General features: G+C 56.2%; 1 protein-coding gene across 1 annotated transcript in view; it reads right to left on the bottom strand.

The window, feature by feature from the left end:
• Positions 1-18,695, bottom strand: part of MAD1L1 (mitotic arrest deficient 1 like 1) — a 209,387-nt gene that overhangs the window by 14,872 nt on the left and 175,820 nt on the right. The window contains exon 15 of the mRNA XM_064478169.1: positions 3,755-3,845. Coding sequence (XP_064334239.1) covers positions 3,755-3,845 — 91 coding nt within the window. The remainder of the gene's footprint in view (positions 1-3,754; positions 3,846-18,695) is intronic.

Here is an 18,695-nt window from a genome sequence, read left to right as displayed (position 1 = left end):
CAGCAAGTCGATCCATAGGGTAAGAGGGGTCCTGACAGGCAGAGGCTGGGCCTGCTTTGGACTCAGGTAAGAGCAGGTGGGAGCAGGTGGGAACAGAAGGGAGCAGGAGGGAGCAGGCGAGAGCAGGTGAGGTTGTGGGGGGAACTTCGGGTCCAAGGACTGACCACTGTGCCCCTGGGGTGGCAGGCCAGGCAGGAGGAACATGCGGTGAGGGATCGGCGGGGGCTCGTGGGGGTCTGCTGGGTGGAGAGTGGATGGGCCAGGGGCGTGAGAGCGCCGGGGTGGGAGGGAAGCAGTGCTGCGGGAAAGGGAAGGCGGCGGAGGCTGGGAGAGTCTATCATTAGACAGCGCTCCTGCCTGGGGACGCGGGGACAGGAGCGGGGCCGTCTCCGCGGGCACCGTGAGCTTTCCACTCACAGGGAACCCGGCAATTTTCTACCCACTCCGTTTCCAAAAAAGATACACTTATTTTAAACGTCATTGGGCTGCAGTCTGGTCCCTCTCCTGAGCAGAGCTGCAGGCTGGCTGTGGGGCAGCCCCACCCGCATGCAGAGGAAGCAGGCAGGGCGGGGGCTCAGAGGGGTGGGCTCCACCCCGCCTCCGAGGGACAGAGGGCTGCGAGCTCCAACCCCAGAGAAGAATTCTGCCTAATTATGTGCATGCTGAAGCATCAGAGGAACGGGTACAGACGTCTGCAATTTGCTGTAAAACGTCTCAAGCAGACAGAAAGCCCTGATGGATGGAAGAGGGTGGAGAGGTGCGTCATAAAGCAGCCCCAGCAGAGTGTCTGTGGCCGGATGGCGGGTCCTTGGGTGTTCACTGTAACACAACCAGCTCTGCTGTGTGTCTGACAATGTCCATAAAGTGCTGGGGAGACCTAGTAGGGCTGGGTCTCCACGCTGCCTCCACTGTCACCACTCGGGACCCAGGGTGGGCCCAGGGACGGTGACAGCACCAGCGTGTAACCAGTCTGCGCCCCCAACATGAGAGCTCGCTCCTCTCTGTGGAGGGGTGTCCAGCCCCAGTCAGGGCTGCCTGGCAGGCAAGCGTCCGCCACGTCCAAAGCTGCTGTGCGTCCAGCCCTCCATGCAGCTTGGTGCCATGGCAGCCCCGATGGTGGCCCACAAGAAACCCAAGCATGGACAACTGTGTCGTGACCAAGGTGTGTCGGGGGGGGGGGGGTCACAGATGACAGTCGCAGCAGTGGCTGTGCTCTCGGGGCTGGCACGTCACCGTGTTCTCTGAGATGGCCTGCAGGGGAGCAGACTGAGACCAGGGCCTCTGCTGGTGAGGAACAGAGCCAACACCCAGGCCCAGTGTGCCCCCCCCCCCCCAGCAAAGGGTCCCTGGAAGTCTGTCAGGACAAACGGCAGCAGCGCCCGCGTTCCCAGTCGTGGGAATCACAGGCCAGCGGAGGAGTGCCTGGGGCGGGGTGGGACGGGGCAGGAGGAAGGTGGGGGCACCCAGGAAGTACCCCCAACCAGGCCAGTGGCCCAGTGATGCCAGGGCTGCTGGGAAATGCTGGGAGGGTGTGGAAAGGGGGGCGGGCAGGCCTGGGCACCCACTGTTCCCACCAGTTCCCCAAGAGTCTGGTTTCCAGAGCCCCCGACTCCTGCAGCCATACCAGGAACCACAGAACGGCTCCCGCTCAGACTCAGAGTTCCAGCTGGTTTGCGCAGTTTCCGTCTTCGGGAACGTGTTCGAAGTCCATCCTGTCTCTACAGAATGACTGATCATGTCTGGCTAACTGGGCCTCCGCTTCCCCATCTCTAAGCAGGGGCTTTGCCTCCCTGAGAGCTGGCGACATTAGGAACACGCACACGCATGCAGGTCACCCCAGATGAGCGAGGATAGCTGAGGACCCCAGAGAGACCTGGACAGGCCAAGGACACAGAAGGAGGTGGCCCGGAAGCCTCCCTCCCAGGCCCTGTCCTGCAGCTCGGAGGAGCACGCCCAGCTCTGGGCAGTAACTGGAACCGTTTTCTCACCAACCAGCTGTGAGCTAATTACAAAGACTTCTAACTAGTTGAGCGCCCTCTCCAAGCATATGTTCCCAATTAAGTCAAACTGCAGCTGATTTTAATCAATCTTCCTTGAAGCGGCCGACGTGGAGACTCCTCCGGAGGGAGAGGAGAGATGCGCGTGCAGAGCAGGCAGCAGCGGCTGATAAGCACGCGGCGGGGTGGGGGGCTGCGCCCACGGGCCTCAGCGTGGCCTCCTCTGCTCCGCCCGGGCCGCAGGCCGCGCAGCCAGGCCTGCAGGCGTGTGGTGCACTGTCCTGCTGTGCCAGCCCCGGGGGCAGAGAAGGGGATGAGGTCTTTGCCCTCGCAGTGGTGCGGTCAGATGTCCCCAGTGACCCCCATGTGGGTCACCGTCCCTGGTTTTCCACACTGGATGCACTGGGGCTCGGATGGGAAAGTCCCACAGCTCAGACAGCGTCCCCGAGGCCCCACGGTGTGCGGATGTGCAGGCCCGTGTCCCTGACAGTGCCTGCTGTTTGCATGGGTCCACGTCACCCCCAGACCCATTCCAACGCTGCCTGGATCGGCTCCCTGAGCCACACAAGGTGCCTCCCCGTCCACTCTGCCGGGACCAGAATGACCCTGCGCGGGTCGGGGTGCCGCCCGCCATCTCCCTGCTCCCTCAGCAAGGCCTGCAGCTGCTCCTCCCAAGCTCGGCAAGTGCACGGTGGTGGGGCAATGCTCCCTCCCCGGTGTCGGGGTCGGACAGGATGCCACAAGCAGCTCCAGGACGCACAGCCAGGCCCCCCCCCGCCCCACGCGAGGCCCACGTGGAGCCCAGGAGGCTGTATGTGGTCTGCGTCGCTGAGCCCATGCTCCACTGGGCACCACCGGCCCTTCTCTCCTCCACAGGAACCCTCCGCCCAGCCACGTGACCCCTGACACCCTCACCGAGGGCCACTGCAGGCTCCTCGTGACAGGCCTCAAGCCCTGGAGCAGGAAGAAAGGAAGTATCGATTTTGGCAGGACTTGCTGAGCCCCAGTCCGGGAGGCCGGGGAAGGCACCAGCCATGACCTCAGGCCGAGCTTGACTAAGTACCAGGAAGACATCCCCCCAGCTCTGCCTGACAGGGCGCCGCTGACGGGCGGCCGGGAATGCACCTGCCAGCAACAGCTCTCCCTTCAGGACTGCGGCCCAATTAAAACGGCCCAAGATGACAGGTCCTGGAGCTGAACACAGTCCGGCTGCGGCTCATGGCGCCTTGCTTTATCAAGGCTGTCACTTCTCCCATCTCCAGGACTCGGGAATAAAAAAGAGATTTGATTTGCCTCTAATAGGTGTCAAGACAAAAATCAATGGCCTGTCCAAAATCTGGGTAATCACAAACCTGCAGGCTTCTTGCCATGGAACAATCGAGATGGGGATAAAGATGAAAAACAAAGTAAAACTAAAATAGCGTGAACAGCAGCCCTGCTTCACCACTGCAGGCTGACAGGGGCAGGGGGGCTGGGACGCAAACCCCAACCACACGGAGAAGCTCTGAGGGGCCCTGCCTTCCACACCGCGGATGGCGAGCTCTGCGGCCAGCAGTCGGGAGGATGGCACGAAAACCCACGGGGCTGGTGACTGCGCAGCCAGTGGGCAGGCTGTCCTCGCCGGGCTCCGGGATACACACTCCCAGACAGCAGGGTGTGTGGGCCAGGACCCTGCACGAGTTTAGTCCGAGGAGCCGGGACCTCAGACGTGGAGTCCGGGAGGAAGTGGCAGGGCAGTGAGTCCCAGGACGGCTCACCTGCAGGGTCAGCCGCTCCAGCTGCGCCTCCAGCATCTTCTTGTCCTCCTCCAGATGCCGCCGCTCCCCTTCCAGCTCCTCAATCTTCAACCTGCAGGGAGAGTGGATGTGAAGGGACCCCTGCCGTGACCCCTGGGGGGGAAAAGGGGCGAGGCTACTAGACGGGGTTATAAAGTTTGCTCCCAAATATGCATCTGTGAAATACAGGGGGCGGGGCGGGGGGCAGAAGTAACAGCGGGACGATGCTGCGGAGGATGCGGGAACTCAGACGACCACCTGACGAGTCTCCACGGGAAGATCTCCAGCATGGCTCGGGCCCGCCGGCGGCCAGAGGCTGGGGCGGGGCAGCAGGATGGGCCGGTCGCGGGACGCAGGAAGGCTGCCGCTCACTGTGAGAAGGTGCCTGTTTGTGTTTTTTCTTTTTAATTTAAGTTTTTCAATAAGCACCACATTCATATGATTTAAAATCAAGTGCCCAGGAAGCAGAGCCAGCACTGACACAGGTGAGGAAAAGAGCCCTTCCCACCAGCCAGAGAGGGAAACACACCAGGGAGGGCTTGGCTCGGGGGTGGGAGGAGAGCTGCTCAGGACGGCCCAGCAAACCACAAAACCAAGATCTGCGAGGACCGGACTCCTCCCAGGGAACCTGAGTGCACCTCTGAAAAAAGTTCAACACGACCTGCACGAACACAAGAACGCCCAGCACCCAGCAAGCTAAGATTCACAATGTCTGCCGTCCAAACAGGGTCCCAGGCATTAAAAGAAGCAGGAGAGTGTGACCCACGGTGAGGAAGGTGAGCAGGCAGGCGAGACCCACCAGGACGGCACAGGCATCACGAGAGCGTCCACAGACACTGGCACAGCCGTGAAACCCCCTGGAGGAGAGGGACGCTGCTGGGCTCAGCTGCTCAGCACGGATACGGGGACACAGCAAGGCCACAGCGAGCCCCTGGAGGTGGGCGCTACAGCGTCTGAGGGGGAGGCGCTGGACGAGACCAATGACGGGTCAGACCCTGCAGGACAAAGGTTCAGTGCGCTTGAGGCAGAACCACAGAAGTGGAGGACGCTGGATCTTTAAACCTGAAGAGAGAGTCACGAAGCGGCGGGGAACCTCACGAAGCTGCAGTCGCCGCAGGAAGCGAGGGACGCAAGGAGGTTTCCGACGTGATGGGAAGTGCAAAGCCACAGATCCCAGAAGCCACACAAACCCCAGCACAGCAAACAGGAAGAAAACAGCCCCAGAGCACAGAACAATCCAACTGCTCAAAAGCAGTGATAAAGGAACCCCACAAGCAGCTGCAGAAAGGAAACGCTGCGCACGGAGGAACAAGGCCGATCTCTCAGCAGAGACGTTGCGGGTGAGAAAGAGGAGAAAACTCTTTAAAATACTGGGAGGTGCGGGGAGGGCACAGCTCAAGTGGTAGAGCGCGTGCTTAGCGTGCACGAGGCCCCGGGTTCGATCCCCAGCACCTCCTCTGAAAAAATAGATAAACCTAATTACCTCCTCCCCACCAGATTAAAAAAAAAAGATGCTGGGAGAAAATTTAAAATGCCAGCCTCGAATTCTATTCCCAGTGAAAATACCTTTCAAAAAAAAAAGCAAAAGAACGCTGTTCTCAGACACCCAAGAACAGAAGGAGCTCGTCACCAGCAGGCCTGGTCCAGAGGGAAGGCCAGGGGCGTCCTCCTGGGAGAGAGAAGGAGGTGCAGAGGGCGGTGCGGGCCCACACGGAGCGAGGAGCACGGAGCCACAGGATGCGGGCAGGTGCGTGGCCGGCACACCTTTAAGTCCTCTACGACACTTACATGACCACGTTTTAAAGAGACTGACTGCTTCAACAAAACTAACAAAAGTATCCTGGGGGTTTGAGACATGAGCACAAATAAAATGTGTGACAGCAGCCACACAAAGGCTGCACAGACAGATGTACCCAGCTGCGTGGCGCCGTGCTGCATGTGAAAAGGTGTGGCATCGCGTGAAGGCAGACTGTGGTAAGTGAAGGAAGTACACGGTAAACCTTCAACCAGCCCCTAAAATTAAAAAAAAAAAGTTACAACTGAAGATCCAGAAAAGGAAATAAAATGGAGTCATAAAAAACACCCAACTAATTAAAAAAAAGCCAGAAAAATAGGAAAATGGGAATGAAGAAGAGATGGAATAAGCAGAAAACAGGGTGACAAGATCAAACCTAACCACACAGCGACCACAGCAAATGTAAGTGCTCTGAACACCCCCGTTAGATGGCAGAGAGACCCTCACAATGGATGGAAAAGCAGCACCCAGTTACACAGGCCGCCAACGAAAAGCGCACTTGCAACGTGAAGACACAGGGTGGTGGCCACCTGACCAGGAGATCAGAACAACACGAAACATTTCTGCACTAATGAAAGTGTCACAGGAGAAGCAAAGGCCGACGGAAATGCAGGAGAGATCCAGTCCACAGTCAGCGCTGGACTTCGAGACACTCTCCCAATAACCGACAGAGCAGCCAAGAGAAAGCACGGAGGGCAGAGCAGACCGAGCCCATCAGCCCACCCGACCACTGCCCCTCCGGCCGCGCAGACCCCCGGCTGCGCCAGCACAGGCCGGCCTCCCCGGGCGCGCGGGGCGCCCACCGGGGCAGGCGGGCGCCGGCCGAAGGGGCCTGGGAGTACTGAGCACAGTCTCATCTTTCAAAATGCATCCTGTGACCACAGCAAAATCACACAAGAAGTCGGTGACAAAGATACCCAGGGAACGTCATTTACAGCGGTATCTCCGACACGAGACACGCAGAGGCACGTGGAGAAGCGGCGGGAGGCCCCCCTGCGGTGGCCCCAGCCCGCTCCCCGAGGGCCACGGAGGGCAGCGCGCGGGGGCCGCCCTCCCCATGCCGGAGGCCACGGAATCGGAGCAGTCCCGTCAGAGCCCAGGAGCTTCTCCGCACGTGCTGACGAGCCGATGCCAAGATTCACATGGAAATATGTCGAACCTAAAACCGTCAACACGACACGGAGAAAAGGCAAAGCTGGGGGCTGACAGGACCTACAGCTGCAGCCGTCAAGGAGGCGCCGGCCGGAGCCGGGCCGCCGGGCAGAGCGGCGCCCACGACGCACGCGGGCAGCTTCGGGGCAGGTGTGGAAGGAACGGTGTTCCAACAGCGAGTGCTGGAACAGTCCTGACATCCGTCTTTGTAGAACGTAAGAAACTAACCCAAACCGTTAATAAACCTACATGTAAAGTAAAACATGATTAAATTGCGTAAAACTACGGGCAAAGCCTTTGCGAACCTTGGACAGGCAGGGATGTCACAGCCACCACACCCCAATCCTCACATCTGAAAGAAAAAACTGACCAAAGCTTCTCTTTAAAAGACGTGGCGCAGAGAATGAAGCGGCGCGTCTCAGGACGGGAGGCCGGCGCCGCAGAGGGGCGCTCCAGAGCCCCAGGCAGCGAGCAAGGCTCCGGTGGAAACGGGCAGAAGCTCCCAAGAGATATTTTGCCAAAGGGACACAACGACAGGCATGCAAATAGAGCCCAACGTCCCCAGGAAGCAAGCACGCAGGCCCCAGCGGGCCCCTGGGCCGCTCGCCGCCGCGCGGGGGCGGGAGGGGCGGCCGCTCCGAGACAGACAGCAGGCCTCTTAGAACAGAAACTCGCCGCGCCCCGCCGTCCCGCACTGCGGCGCGCCCCGCACACGTCCACACGGGGGCTTTACATGTGACAGAGCGGCTCACTGACAACAGCCCCAACCTGGGGAGACGAGGTGTCCGCCAGCAAGCGTGCGCCGGGCGACGGTGCCCCTGTCCGAGGGAGGGGCGCCGGGTCCCGCGCCGCGCGGCCCCTTCACCTGCGGGCGGGAGGCGCGGCCCAGGTCTGCGCAGCTGTGGGGCGGGGGCCTCGTCGCGCAAGAGGAAGTGTTTGGGTGATGCCACGTCCACCGCCTTGAGTGCGGTGCTGCCGCGGGGGCGCGGGGGCCTCTGTGTCCGTGTGTGTCTCCATGTGTGGGTGTGAAAACATGCGCGGCTGTACATTTACAAAACGAAGAGCCTCCGCTGAGCCAGCAAAGCCGTGAAGACCACGCTGCAGCAACGCCGCCGGCGCTGACTGCTTTCCGCCCCCAGAAGCGGGCTGGCGGGTCAGGGCCAGCAGCCCTGCGCGCTGCCCCCACGGCCCGGTGCCGCGCCCACAGCAGCAACGCCCGTGCAGGCGTTAGGGCTGCCTCTAGCGCCGCAGCTGGGGTCCCGGTCCCGCGGAGGAGCACAGACCGGCACGGAGCTGCGGCCACTGCGCGGTCCGCCAGGCATCACGGGGACCCGCGGCCGCTCAGCAGAGAAGCGTTTCTGGCACCCAGGAGGGCCCAGGGCCCTCCACGCAGCTCACGTCCAATCCCCCCTTTTCAGAGGGGAAACTGAGGCTCACAGAGGTAAGTGACTGCAGGGGAGCGGCCCGCCCAGGACCTGCAGTCCAGAGCCGGCAGTCAGGCGCCAGCGTGGATGCCCTCACCTGCTGGGTCAGCGCTGCTGGGCAAGACCCAGAGGCGCCCCGAGTGTGCGGGAGGGTCAGGTGCGGGCACCCCCGGGGAGCCGCCTTGGGGAAGGGCTCTGCATCTCAGGCACAGGCTGGGTGAGCGCCCCGCCGGCAAGGCCCCCCTGAAAACAGACGTGATGGATTCTGAAGGCTGGGGAGCAGACGTCCTCAGGGCTAACTTCAAGTAAGCAGCCGTGTGCGGACGAAGACGTGTCAACAGGCGGGAGCCGGAACCTGTCCCCGCTGTCCGAGGACACACCACGTGAGCAGCACGCGCCTGTGGGCTTTACGGACGGCCGCTTCCTCCTCCGCCCCTCCTTTCCCGGAGAACTGCTCGCTCACCGAGGACGTGCGTGTCTGCTCGAAAGCTCACACGCTGGTCTGCCTTCCGGGGGCTTGATGCAATCAGTCTGCCCTAAACTTCTTGAAACCGACCGACTCCAAGTTTTTTAACCACGGAGGGTATTACAGGAAATGGATGGCGTCCCAGTCACTTCTTGAGAAGATGAAGCCAGTCGAAGCGGGGGGGGGGGGTGCCTGCCAGGAGGAGCTGGCCGGAAAGGGGCATTTTATTTTGCCTAAAACACTCATACTGAGTGGACCACATGCCCTGGAAAACTTCTGAGTGAAGAACGACTATCCTCCCAGAACTTGGGTAACGGGGTGGGGGCCAGACTCCTGGGGGGCCAGCTGGACAGGGAGCAGGCGGGACTGCAGGCCCAGCTGGCTGTGCTCGGGGATCTGCGGCCACATTGCCGCCGCTGGCTCATCTGCCCCTTGGTCATCTGTGGCCTGTGCTCCCACGGCACCAGCTCTGGAGCTGCTCGTCCAGGAGGGGGGTCCCGCTCCAGGCTGAACGTCTGTGTCTCCCCCAGACCCACATGTGGAAGCCCTAACCCTGTGTGACGGTATCTGGAGGTGGGTCTTTGAGGGTGAGCGGGTCAGATGAGGTCGGGGGAGGGCCATGTCCTCGTAAGGAGCCACCACAGTCTGCTCGCTCGCTCCCTCTGCCTCGTGAGGACACGGTCAGAAGGCGGTGTCGGCAAGCCAAGGAGGGGGTCTCAGAAGAGACCGAGCTTGCTGACACCCCAGTCTCAGACTTCTGGCCTCCAGAACCTTGAGAAAATGAATGCCTGTGGGTTAAGGTTCCCGGGCTGTGGGGTGGGTGAGGCTTGCCGGAGCTGGGCGCTGGGCAGGTGGCAGCAGCTGGTGGGTAGAGGCTGGCTGGTGGCGAGGCGGGCGCTGGAAAGGAGGGTGTGAAGGGCGGCTCTGGTGAGGCTCAGGGGCAGTGAACACGCTGCTGCAGCCTGGAGCAAAGGGCACCTCTGCTATCGGATCACAAAGATCCGGGCTGGCCTGCGTGCGTCCTGCAGAAGGCAGGGCGTGCGCGCGAGCCCCCGGGCCACTGAGCTGAGATTTCCAAGCACAAAAGGAAGAGCGTCTTCGTCCTGACTGTTTACAGCAGGAGCTGTGATGGCACGGGCCCCGGGGCCTCACGTGATGAGAAGGCACAATCCGAAAGCCCAGGCATCTCCCCCAAACGCAGGAGCTCAGCCTCATCGCGAAACCTGCCAGACAAGCATGGAAGCAAACCAGCGAATCCAAACACGGCTGCAGATGAGCGGACAGCGACCCGCCGAGAACAGATCTGCGCAAGCAAATGTGAGACGTTGGCAACGAGGGAAAAGGAGGGGGGGATTGGGGCTCCTGCGCTGTCCCTGAAGCTCCCCTTAAATCAAGAGTCATCCTAGGACGAGCAGCCGGCAGGAGAGGAGACAACAAAAGGCAGAAAACAGGGAGGGCAGGTAGGACCGACGCCGGGCAGAGGGCAGCCCAGAGCAGGCGCTCACCCCAACCCCGAGGGGCAGCCACGCCAATGCACGGCGGGTTATCCCCCAGGAAGCCCCCACCGCCCTAAGTGAAGGCGCTCCTAAAAGCAGAGCTTCAGAATACGGGGAGCTGGGAGGAGGAAGGGGCAAATGGGCGAGGTCAGCTGGAGATGTGAAAAGTCCTAGCTCAGGGACAAACGAGAATGGAGACAGGAGACAGCGAGCATTCCAGACTGATGGCACCACCGCCCGGTCAGACCCAACAGAAGTCTCTAGAGCAGACCACCCAAACGCAGCAGGACACACCGTCTTCTCAAGCACAGATGAAACAGGTTCCGAGGCAGAGCCTCTTCCTGGGGCATTTAACAAAACTTGGCACATTAAAAAATAAACTAAAGCTATACAGACTCATTCACAGACCATAACAAAATCAAACCAGGTATCAATAAGGTAAGAAGAAAACATCAGGACATTTGAAAAGATAGTAACAGCAACCCCGCAGCCAAGCAGGGCTTAGAGAAAAGCCCACAGCCCCAGACGTTTGTATTAGAAAACAAGATCTCAAGTCGACAAGCTGAGCTTCCACCGTAAGAGACAAGGAAACGGGGAAACTCACCCGCACGAAGCAGACGGAGGGAAAACGTAAGAGCAGAAGTCAGTGAGGTCGAGAAGAAGGAACAGGGAGAAAGAAGAAAGAAGCCCAGCACTGCTTCTCTGAAGAGACCAATTAAACTGTGAACCTCCAGCAAGACGGCGAAGAGGAAAAAGCCAGAGGAGGCAGGCGGCGGCGGGAACGGGGGCTCCCTCCCGCGTGGGCCCCGCAGGCGCCGACGCCCAGCACAGCCCACACCTCACGCTCCCCGGCCCCCCGAGCGGCTGGCCTGCTGAAGCCCTTCAGCGCAGAAGGACCTGGGCCCGGACGCCTTTACGGGTGCGAACAGTGACAGAAGACGTTCGAGAAGACACAGTGCCAACTTTACACACTCTCTTCCAGAGAGAGAAGGAGCGCCTCCTGGCAGGCTGCACAGGGCCAGCACCCACGCACACACGGAGCCAGGCCTGGACGGCACCAGACGCAAGAACCACACACCAGCACCCTCACGGACACAGACCACAAAATCATCAACAGGACACGGGCAAGGTGAATCCAGCAACACGAAAGAACACTCCACGACAGCCACGGAGGGTTTACCCCGTGGTGTCAGGCCGGTCCAATCCTGAAAAGTAAACCGATGCAATCTACCATATAGACGGCTTTAGAAGAAAAATCTCATGATCATATCAACGTAGGCAAGGAAAAGAAAGGATGTGACAACAGCTACTCACGATAAACCAAGAACAGGAAAAAGACATCAAGAATAGAAGGGGACTTCTCCATCCCGAAACGGCCATGAAAACCTACAAGTCCTGTCGCTCCTCACGGTGAGACGAGGTGCTCCCCTAGGACCAGGAGTGAGGCAGGGGCGCCCGCCCTCGCCGCTCCGCTCCAGTTGCAGACTGGAAGCCTCAAGCAGAGCAAAACACACGTAACAGAGAACAAAGGCACACCATCTGGAGGGGACACGAAACTGACCAAACTGACACACAGCAGACTGTCTACAAAGAAAAACCCCAAGGAGCTAACCAAAAACAAACACCAAAGACAGCATTCATAGAACTGATACGTGTTTGCTAAGGTGTAGGAGACAAGATGAACAGCTCAAAAATCAATCATTTCTACACAACAGTAATAGTAATAATTAATAGTAAACGAAAATGAAACAAAACTTACAACTGATACAGGAAAACAAACTTAGGTATAAATCTAATAAAACGAGCAGAATCTGTGTGCTGGAAGTACAAAGGGCTGACGAAAGAAACCAAAGATGAAAATAAACAGATACATACCATGTTAATGGAAGACCCAACATAATGAGAACGTCAGTTCTCCCCAAACTCAAGTACGGGCTTAACACAACGCCAATAAAATCTCAGCAGGATATTTTTTGGGGGGTTGGGGGGTAGATGCAGACAAATCAATTCAAAAGTTTATATTAAAAGTCTAAGGAACTAGTTAAAACAATTGTGAAAAAGAGGAATGAGGGAGGTGTGGGTACAGCATGTGCTTGGCCTGCACAAGGTCCTGGTTTAATCCCCAGTGCCTCCTCGGTCAAGGGAAAAAAATAACAATAATACAAAAAAAACGTTTTAAAGAATGAAATTGGAGGAATCACACTATCAGATTTTCAAACTTACCCTGAGGCCACAGCAATCAAGACAGTAGGGATGAGATAAATACTGAGATCAATTCCGCAAACTGGAGAGTCTAGAAATAGAAACACAAATACGCCCAGCGGACTCCTGACACAGGCACCGGAGCGACTCGGCGAGGGGAGAGCAGCCTCTACCGCCAACGGTGCCGAGGCAACTGAGCAGCCTCAAACAAAAATAAAACAAAAGTAAATACTGACCTAAACCTTACACCTTACACAAAATTTACCTGAACACGTAGATCAGACATAAACGTAAAATGTGAAACTAAAATTTTAAGAAAAAATGCAGGAGAACATCTTTGATACTTAGGGCCAGGCAAGGACTTTCCAGACTCCACATCTAAAATTGATCAATTGGATGTTATCAAAATTAAAAACTCTTGTTAAAGACATTGGTGAGATAACGAAAAACAAGCTACAAACTAAGGGGAAATATTTGCAAATCACACATTTGACAAGCACATACCCTAAATGCATAAAGAACTTGCAAAATCCAACAATTAAAAACAAACAAAAAACAACAATTGGGTAAAAGACATGTAAAATATCTGAACAGGCACCTCAGCAGGGAGGCTGAACGGGGGCAGCTCATCTCATGACGAGATGTCCAACACTAGCTGCATCTGGGAAGCACCAGTGAGAACAGCGGGCAACACTGCGCACGCGGCCGAAGGGCGAGAACAGGAACACTGACGATGCCGCGGGCTGACAAGGAAGCGGAGGGCCCCAGACTCTCACATAGCTCTGTCTAAGCAGCCACCAACCCCACCCCAAAGCCAGCCGCCCACTCAGCACACGACCTAGGAATTCCGCTCCTGGGCGTCTACCCTGGAGGAGTGAAGACTGACGTCCCCACACAGCCCAAGCACGCGTGTCCTCGGCAGTTCTCATCACAACTGGCCCAAGCTAAAAGCAGCACAAACATCCTTCAACAAGTGAGCAGACACACCTTTCTCCAAGCTGTGGTGCACCCGTCAGTGGAATACCACCCAGCTATAAAAAGGAGCGACTCCAGCCTGAGAGAAGGCCAACGAGGAAGCAGGGAGCCTGGGAACCTTGTCCATCAGACCCCACAGCACAGGACATGCTTTGGCCAAGTGCACATGGATGTTCTCCAGGACAGGCCGCAAAGCAAGCCTTAGTAAGCTAAATTTATTAATCTCATGGAATTAACTCAATGGGATGAAAGTAGAACCCAGTAATAGATGGAAAACTCACAAGTGTGCGAAAACTAAACAACACACTCTCAAACAACCAAGAGATCAGAGAAGTAATCACAAGGAAATCAGATAATACTTGGAGATGAATGGAAACAAAACACTGGAGGGCCTTACAGCCTTAAATGCCCACACTAAGGAAGGAAGACCTCAAATCAATAGCCTAACTGTGCACCTTAAGAAGCTAGAAACAGAAGAGCAGACCGACCTCAAAGCCGGCAGAAAGGCAAGAATAACACAGATTAGAGCAGAGATTGAATGGCAGACTAGAAAACAATTAAGAAAATCAACAAAACCAAAACTTGGTTATTCGAAAAGATCAATAAAATTGGCAAGCCTGTAGCTGAAATGACTCATACACTTCAATACAAATCACAGTCAGTTCTATCTCTATACACCGGCAATGAACAATCTGAAAAGGAAATTTAAGAAAATTAACTCTACTTACAAGAGCATCAAAAACAGCCAAATACTCAGGAATTAATCCTACCCAGGAAGGGGTAAGATTTGTAATGAAAACTGTGGAAGACTGCTGAAGGAAATTAAAGAAAAACTTAACAGTTGGAGAGACAGTCCATGTTCATGGACAGGAAGACCTGACACTGTTAGGACGTCAGAGGAGTCACAACAACCTCGGAAAAGCGCTACAGAGCTGTAAGACTCACGCTTCCCGCTCTCGAAACTTGGTGGAGAGCTACAGGGATCGGAGGGGGATGGACTCTGCGCAGACAGCGTCTCGGGTGAGTCTCACCTACGCTGAGGGAGAGAAGCCAGTCTCAGAAGGTTACACGCCACGGGATTCCATGCATAGGACGTCACTGGAAAAGCAAAACTGAAGGGATGGAGAACAGATGAGTGGTCGCCGGGGGCTGTGGGTGGGCGGGTAGGTGATCATAAAGTGACAGCGAGAGGGCGACTCTGAAGAGAGGGAATTGTTCTGTGCGCTGGCGAAGGGGCAAATAACTACAATTCACAGAACTGTACACCAACAAAAACACAACTTTACCATGTAATAATTTTAAAGTGAAAAACAAAAGGTCTCCTGGTCTGTGTTCTGTGCCCACTTGCGTCAGACGTGGCTGCGCGGGTACCTGATGGGAGGAGCGTTTTATCACTGACGTTCTCTACACCTGAAGGAGCACGGTGACATAACAATCAGACTGGCTCTCCTTTGGTTTAATTGTTGTTTTTAGCTGCTCCAAAGACAACACGTTGCTGTAGACCCCCTCTCCGGGGGACCCCTCCCACAGCCACCCTGCGCACCCCACCCTCACGACACTGCACATTAAAAGGGACACAAAGTAAATGATGCCTCAGTGAAACAGGTGTTTTTAAATTCCCCTTGGGGCTGCTGTTAGAAGTCAGGAGGCGGCCAGCAGAGTGCGCGCAGGGGTGCAGAGCCCGGCCCACCCAAGCTCGGGGTGAGCACCAGCGCTTCGATACAATCGCTACCGCTAATTACTCTCACAGCGCCACGGGTGCTGTTACTAACTGCCGCTAGGGCTGGACGACAGCTGTGCTCGCTTTCAAAGCCACGAAGTATCGGAAACATAGACGCAAGTCAGTCCAAGTACTGGCAGGCTTCTGAGGCCCCAAAACATCAAAAGATGGACAACAGTTAGTGCCCAGAGACGCTCGCGGCGGCTTGCTCGTAACAGCTGGAAACGTGAAACAACTCAAGCCCCCAGAGTGGACAAACCAACTGTCTAACGGAGCAAACTATACTCACACGAAGTCTGCGAGACCAAGGGAAAGGGTGTGGCGTGAAGTGGAGAAGCAGGGCTTAATGATGTGGGTTCCACGGTGTATAAAACACTCACAAATGGAAGAAACACCAAAGGGGTCCCTTAGAGACGGGGCTCCAACCTCCGCATCTCAGCGCAGCCTCCCCTGAAATGCCATTAAAACGAGAGGAAAGTGCTTCCTTACTTCTCCTGGGGCCTGCTGCCGAAAGGACAGAGAAGACGGAGGGAAAACGTCCAAAACCCCGAGACGCTGGAAGGCAGAGAAATGAGTGGTAAATCCCAGACCAGCAGTGGAGGAGCCTGGAAGCATCTCCAACATGGAAAACCCGGGGGTCTCAGGAAGGGCGTCACCACAGGGCTTCAGCTGGATGAGCGCTTGGAAGCCTTTTTTTTTTTTTTACTTTTTAGGAAATAATTACAGGAACTTGCAAAAAAGGAAAACAAAAGAAAAGGAAAAAGAAGAGGACCCCCCCCTCCACTGGGTCTCTCCCTCCGCGGTAACGATGTGAACAAACAGCCCGGAAGTCCCCAGCTCCCGGGCGATGCCCTGGCACGTGCAGGCCGTGTCCGCCCCGCCATCAGGACAGAGCCGCCCCCACGAAAAGACTGACTCGTGCCACCCCTCTGTAGACAGCCTGCCCCCGAACCCTGGCAACTTCTTCTATTTTCTGGAAAAGACAGTAAAACTGATGCTGATTATTCTTTCAATGCCTGGACTTCTCCACGGATACCATACGCGCCGGGTGACACCTTCTCGGGGAAGCACTTTAATTACAAACTCAGTGCTTTAACGTCTGTAAGACGACTCAGATGATCTGCCTCACCTCGGCTGAGCTCTGGTGGTTTTGGTTTTTGAGGAGTTCGTTGTCCCACTGCTCCTAAGTCGATGAGTCTGTAAGCAGAAAGCTGGTCACGGCGCTCCTGTGTCCCGCAAACGGCCAGAGGGCCCGCCGAGCAGCCCTACTTCGTGCCTCCCTCTGTGTATTTGTCACTTTGGCTATAGGTCTATTCATTTTACTGAGCTTTCTCAAAGCACTAGATTTTTGCTTCAATGATTGTTTTTCTCCTTTAACTTCACTGTTTTCTCTTTTTTTATTTTCTTCTTTCTGCTGGTTTTGGGCTTATTTTGCTCTTGTTCTCCAGGTTCCCGAGGTTGGAATATAAATAAGAGACACCCTCCGCTTCTAACGTGCACACTCAGCGTGGGCGCTCCCTGCTTGGTGCTCGGCCCGTGGGCTCGCAGGTGCCTTTCACGGTCACGCAGCTGTTCCCCCTCCTTGGATACCTCCTCTTCCACGCGGCAGCTGTTAATTTAAGAGGCTGTGGTTTAACTTCCAAACGTTCAGCGGTTTCCCTGTTGTTTTTCCGTGACTGGCTTCTGGTTTGAGCTCCCTAGGGTCAGGGAACATTCCGGGAGTGAGCTGTCTGTCCTGAACCTGCTGAGACGTGTTCTACCACCCGGGATGCGGTCCATCCTGGTGAACGTTCCAGTGGCCCTGGGAGGGATGTGGACCCCGCCCAGCACCCCGCCTGTGCCCACCCGTGCCCGCGGGGTCCCGGCGGCTGATGGCGACGTTTGGCTCTTCCACCGTTGATGAGAGGATTGTGTTGGGGTCCCTGACTGTTCGCGTGGGTCTGCTTCTGCCCTCAGCTCCACCAGTCTTGGCTCTGTGAGTTTGGCACATGTCCACTTAGGATGGTTACGCCCTCCTGGCAGACGGACCTTTGTGTAAAGCCCGTCTCTGTCCACAGTATTTTATCTGACGTTACGTAACTGACACAAGTCACACCCACCTTCAGAGAATTAACGTCTGCACGTCACTTTTCATTCCTTTACTTTCAACCTACCTCTGCCACTAGGGTTGATGTTGAGTCTCTTGTGGATAAAGTTATCACTGGATCACGTGTTCCCATCCACTCGGCCAGGCTGCATGTTCTAACTGGAGTCTTGGGTCACTTACGGTGAAGTAACGACTGATTCACTAGCGACCAAATCTGCCATTTTACTGTATGTTCTCCATCTCCATTTCTTCCTTCTTGCCTTCCAGTGGGTTACCTGCTCACGCTTCAGAATTCCACCTGACTCTGCCGTGGGCTCGAGGGCCTCGCACTGCACAGTCTTCCTAGAGGTTGCTCTGAGCATTAAAACACACACGTTTAACTTGGTCTCACGACGCTGGCGTACGCCCCCCGCCCCCAACTCTAAAATCGGAATCAGCTCCGGAGTTTCTCTGTGCTGGTGACCGCCGCTGTCACGGGATGCTGCAGGATTTCAGCCTCGGGCCCGAGGCAGGAGAAAGTCCGCAGAGCCTGCTTCACTTCTCCCGTTCTGACCCACTCCCAGGTCCCCTCCCTCTGGAGAGTCCCAGCTTCCCTCTGTCTCCATGCCCCTCCTTTCCAGAAGGCTCCCTTAGACCTCCATTAAGGGCCGGTCTGCTGGTGACACAGTCTCTTCGCTTCACTTTGTCTGAGGACGTCTTGATTTCCCTTTCATCCCCGAAGGGTATTTTCACTGCTGACAGCTCTTTCCTCTCAGAACTTGAAAAATGTTGTGCACCTCTCTCTGGCCCCACAGTCTAAGATGAGAAACTGGCTGTCACTCAGATCCGTCTCCCCGCAGATGACACAGTGCTTCTCTCCAGCTTCTTTCAAGATCTTTTCTTTGTGTTTAATTTTCAGAAGGTTAATTAGCACATGTCATGGTGTGGATGTCTGGTTTTATGCTGTGAGGGGCTCACTCCACTTCTTAAATCTGCAGTTTTACACCCTTCACCAAATTTGGGAAATTTTCAGTCATTATTTCTTAAGATGTTTTCCCAGCCCCAACCTGTCCCCTCCCTCCTGGGACTCCAGGTACGTGAACGTGGCGTCTCCTCCGCAGAGCCGGACGCTCGGCTCTTGTTTGCTCTCCCCACTGCTCTGGTGAGGCCATTTCCATTGATCCGCCCTTGAGTTTACAATTCTCTCTCACCTGCAGCTACCGCGGGGCCTGTCCAGTGAGTTTATTTTGGTTATTGTATTTTCCAGGTCTATAATGTGTTTGATTCTTTTCTTAAAGAAAAAATAATGTTTCTTTGCTAAGGTTTACCATTTTCTCATTTGTTTAAGGAGAACGTGCAACTGTCTGCTGAAGTGTGTTTCGATGCTGCTTTCAAGTCCGTGTCAGGCGACTACATCCCCCGAGCCCCTGCAGTGCTGCGTCTGCTCCTGACGACCCGGTTCTGGGGAGGACAAGGGCTTTTACTGCTTCCTGGACACTCAGCAACGCACCATGAGGTCTGCACCCAACTTAACCCTCTATTGGCTGGTGGCACCCTGTCCAGGTGCAGAGCCAGGTCCGGGGGCAGGAAGTGCTGTGCCCCTGGCCTTGCCAACACCACAGCTGGGG

The sequence above is a fragment of the Camelus dromedarius genome, chromosome 24 (genome assembly GCF_036321535.1).
Source record: "Camelus dromedarius isolate mCamDro1 chromosome 24, mCamDro1.pat, whole genome shotgun sequence".
NCBI classification, from domain to species: Eukaryota; Metazoa; Chordata; class Mammalia; order Artiodactyla; family Camelidae; genus Camelus; species Camelus dromedarius.
Note: the sequence above shows the minus strand (reverse complement) of the source record. Positions and strands in the feature narration are given on the sequence as shown.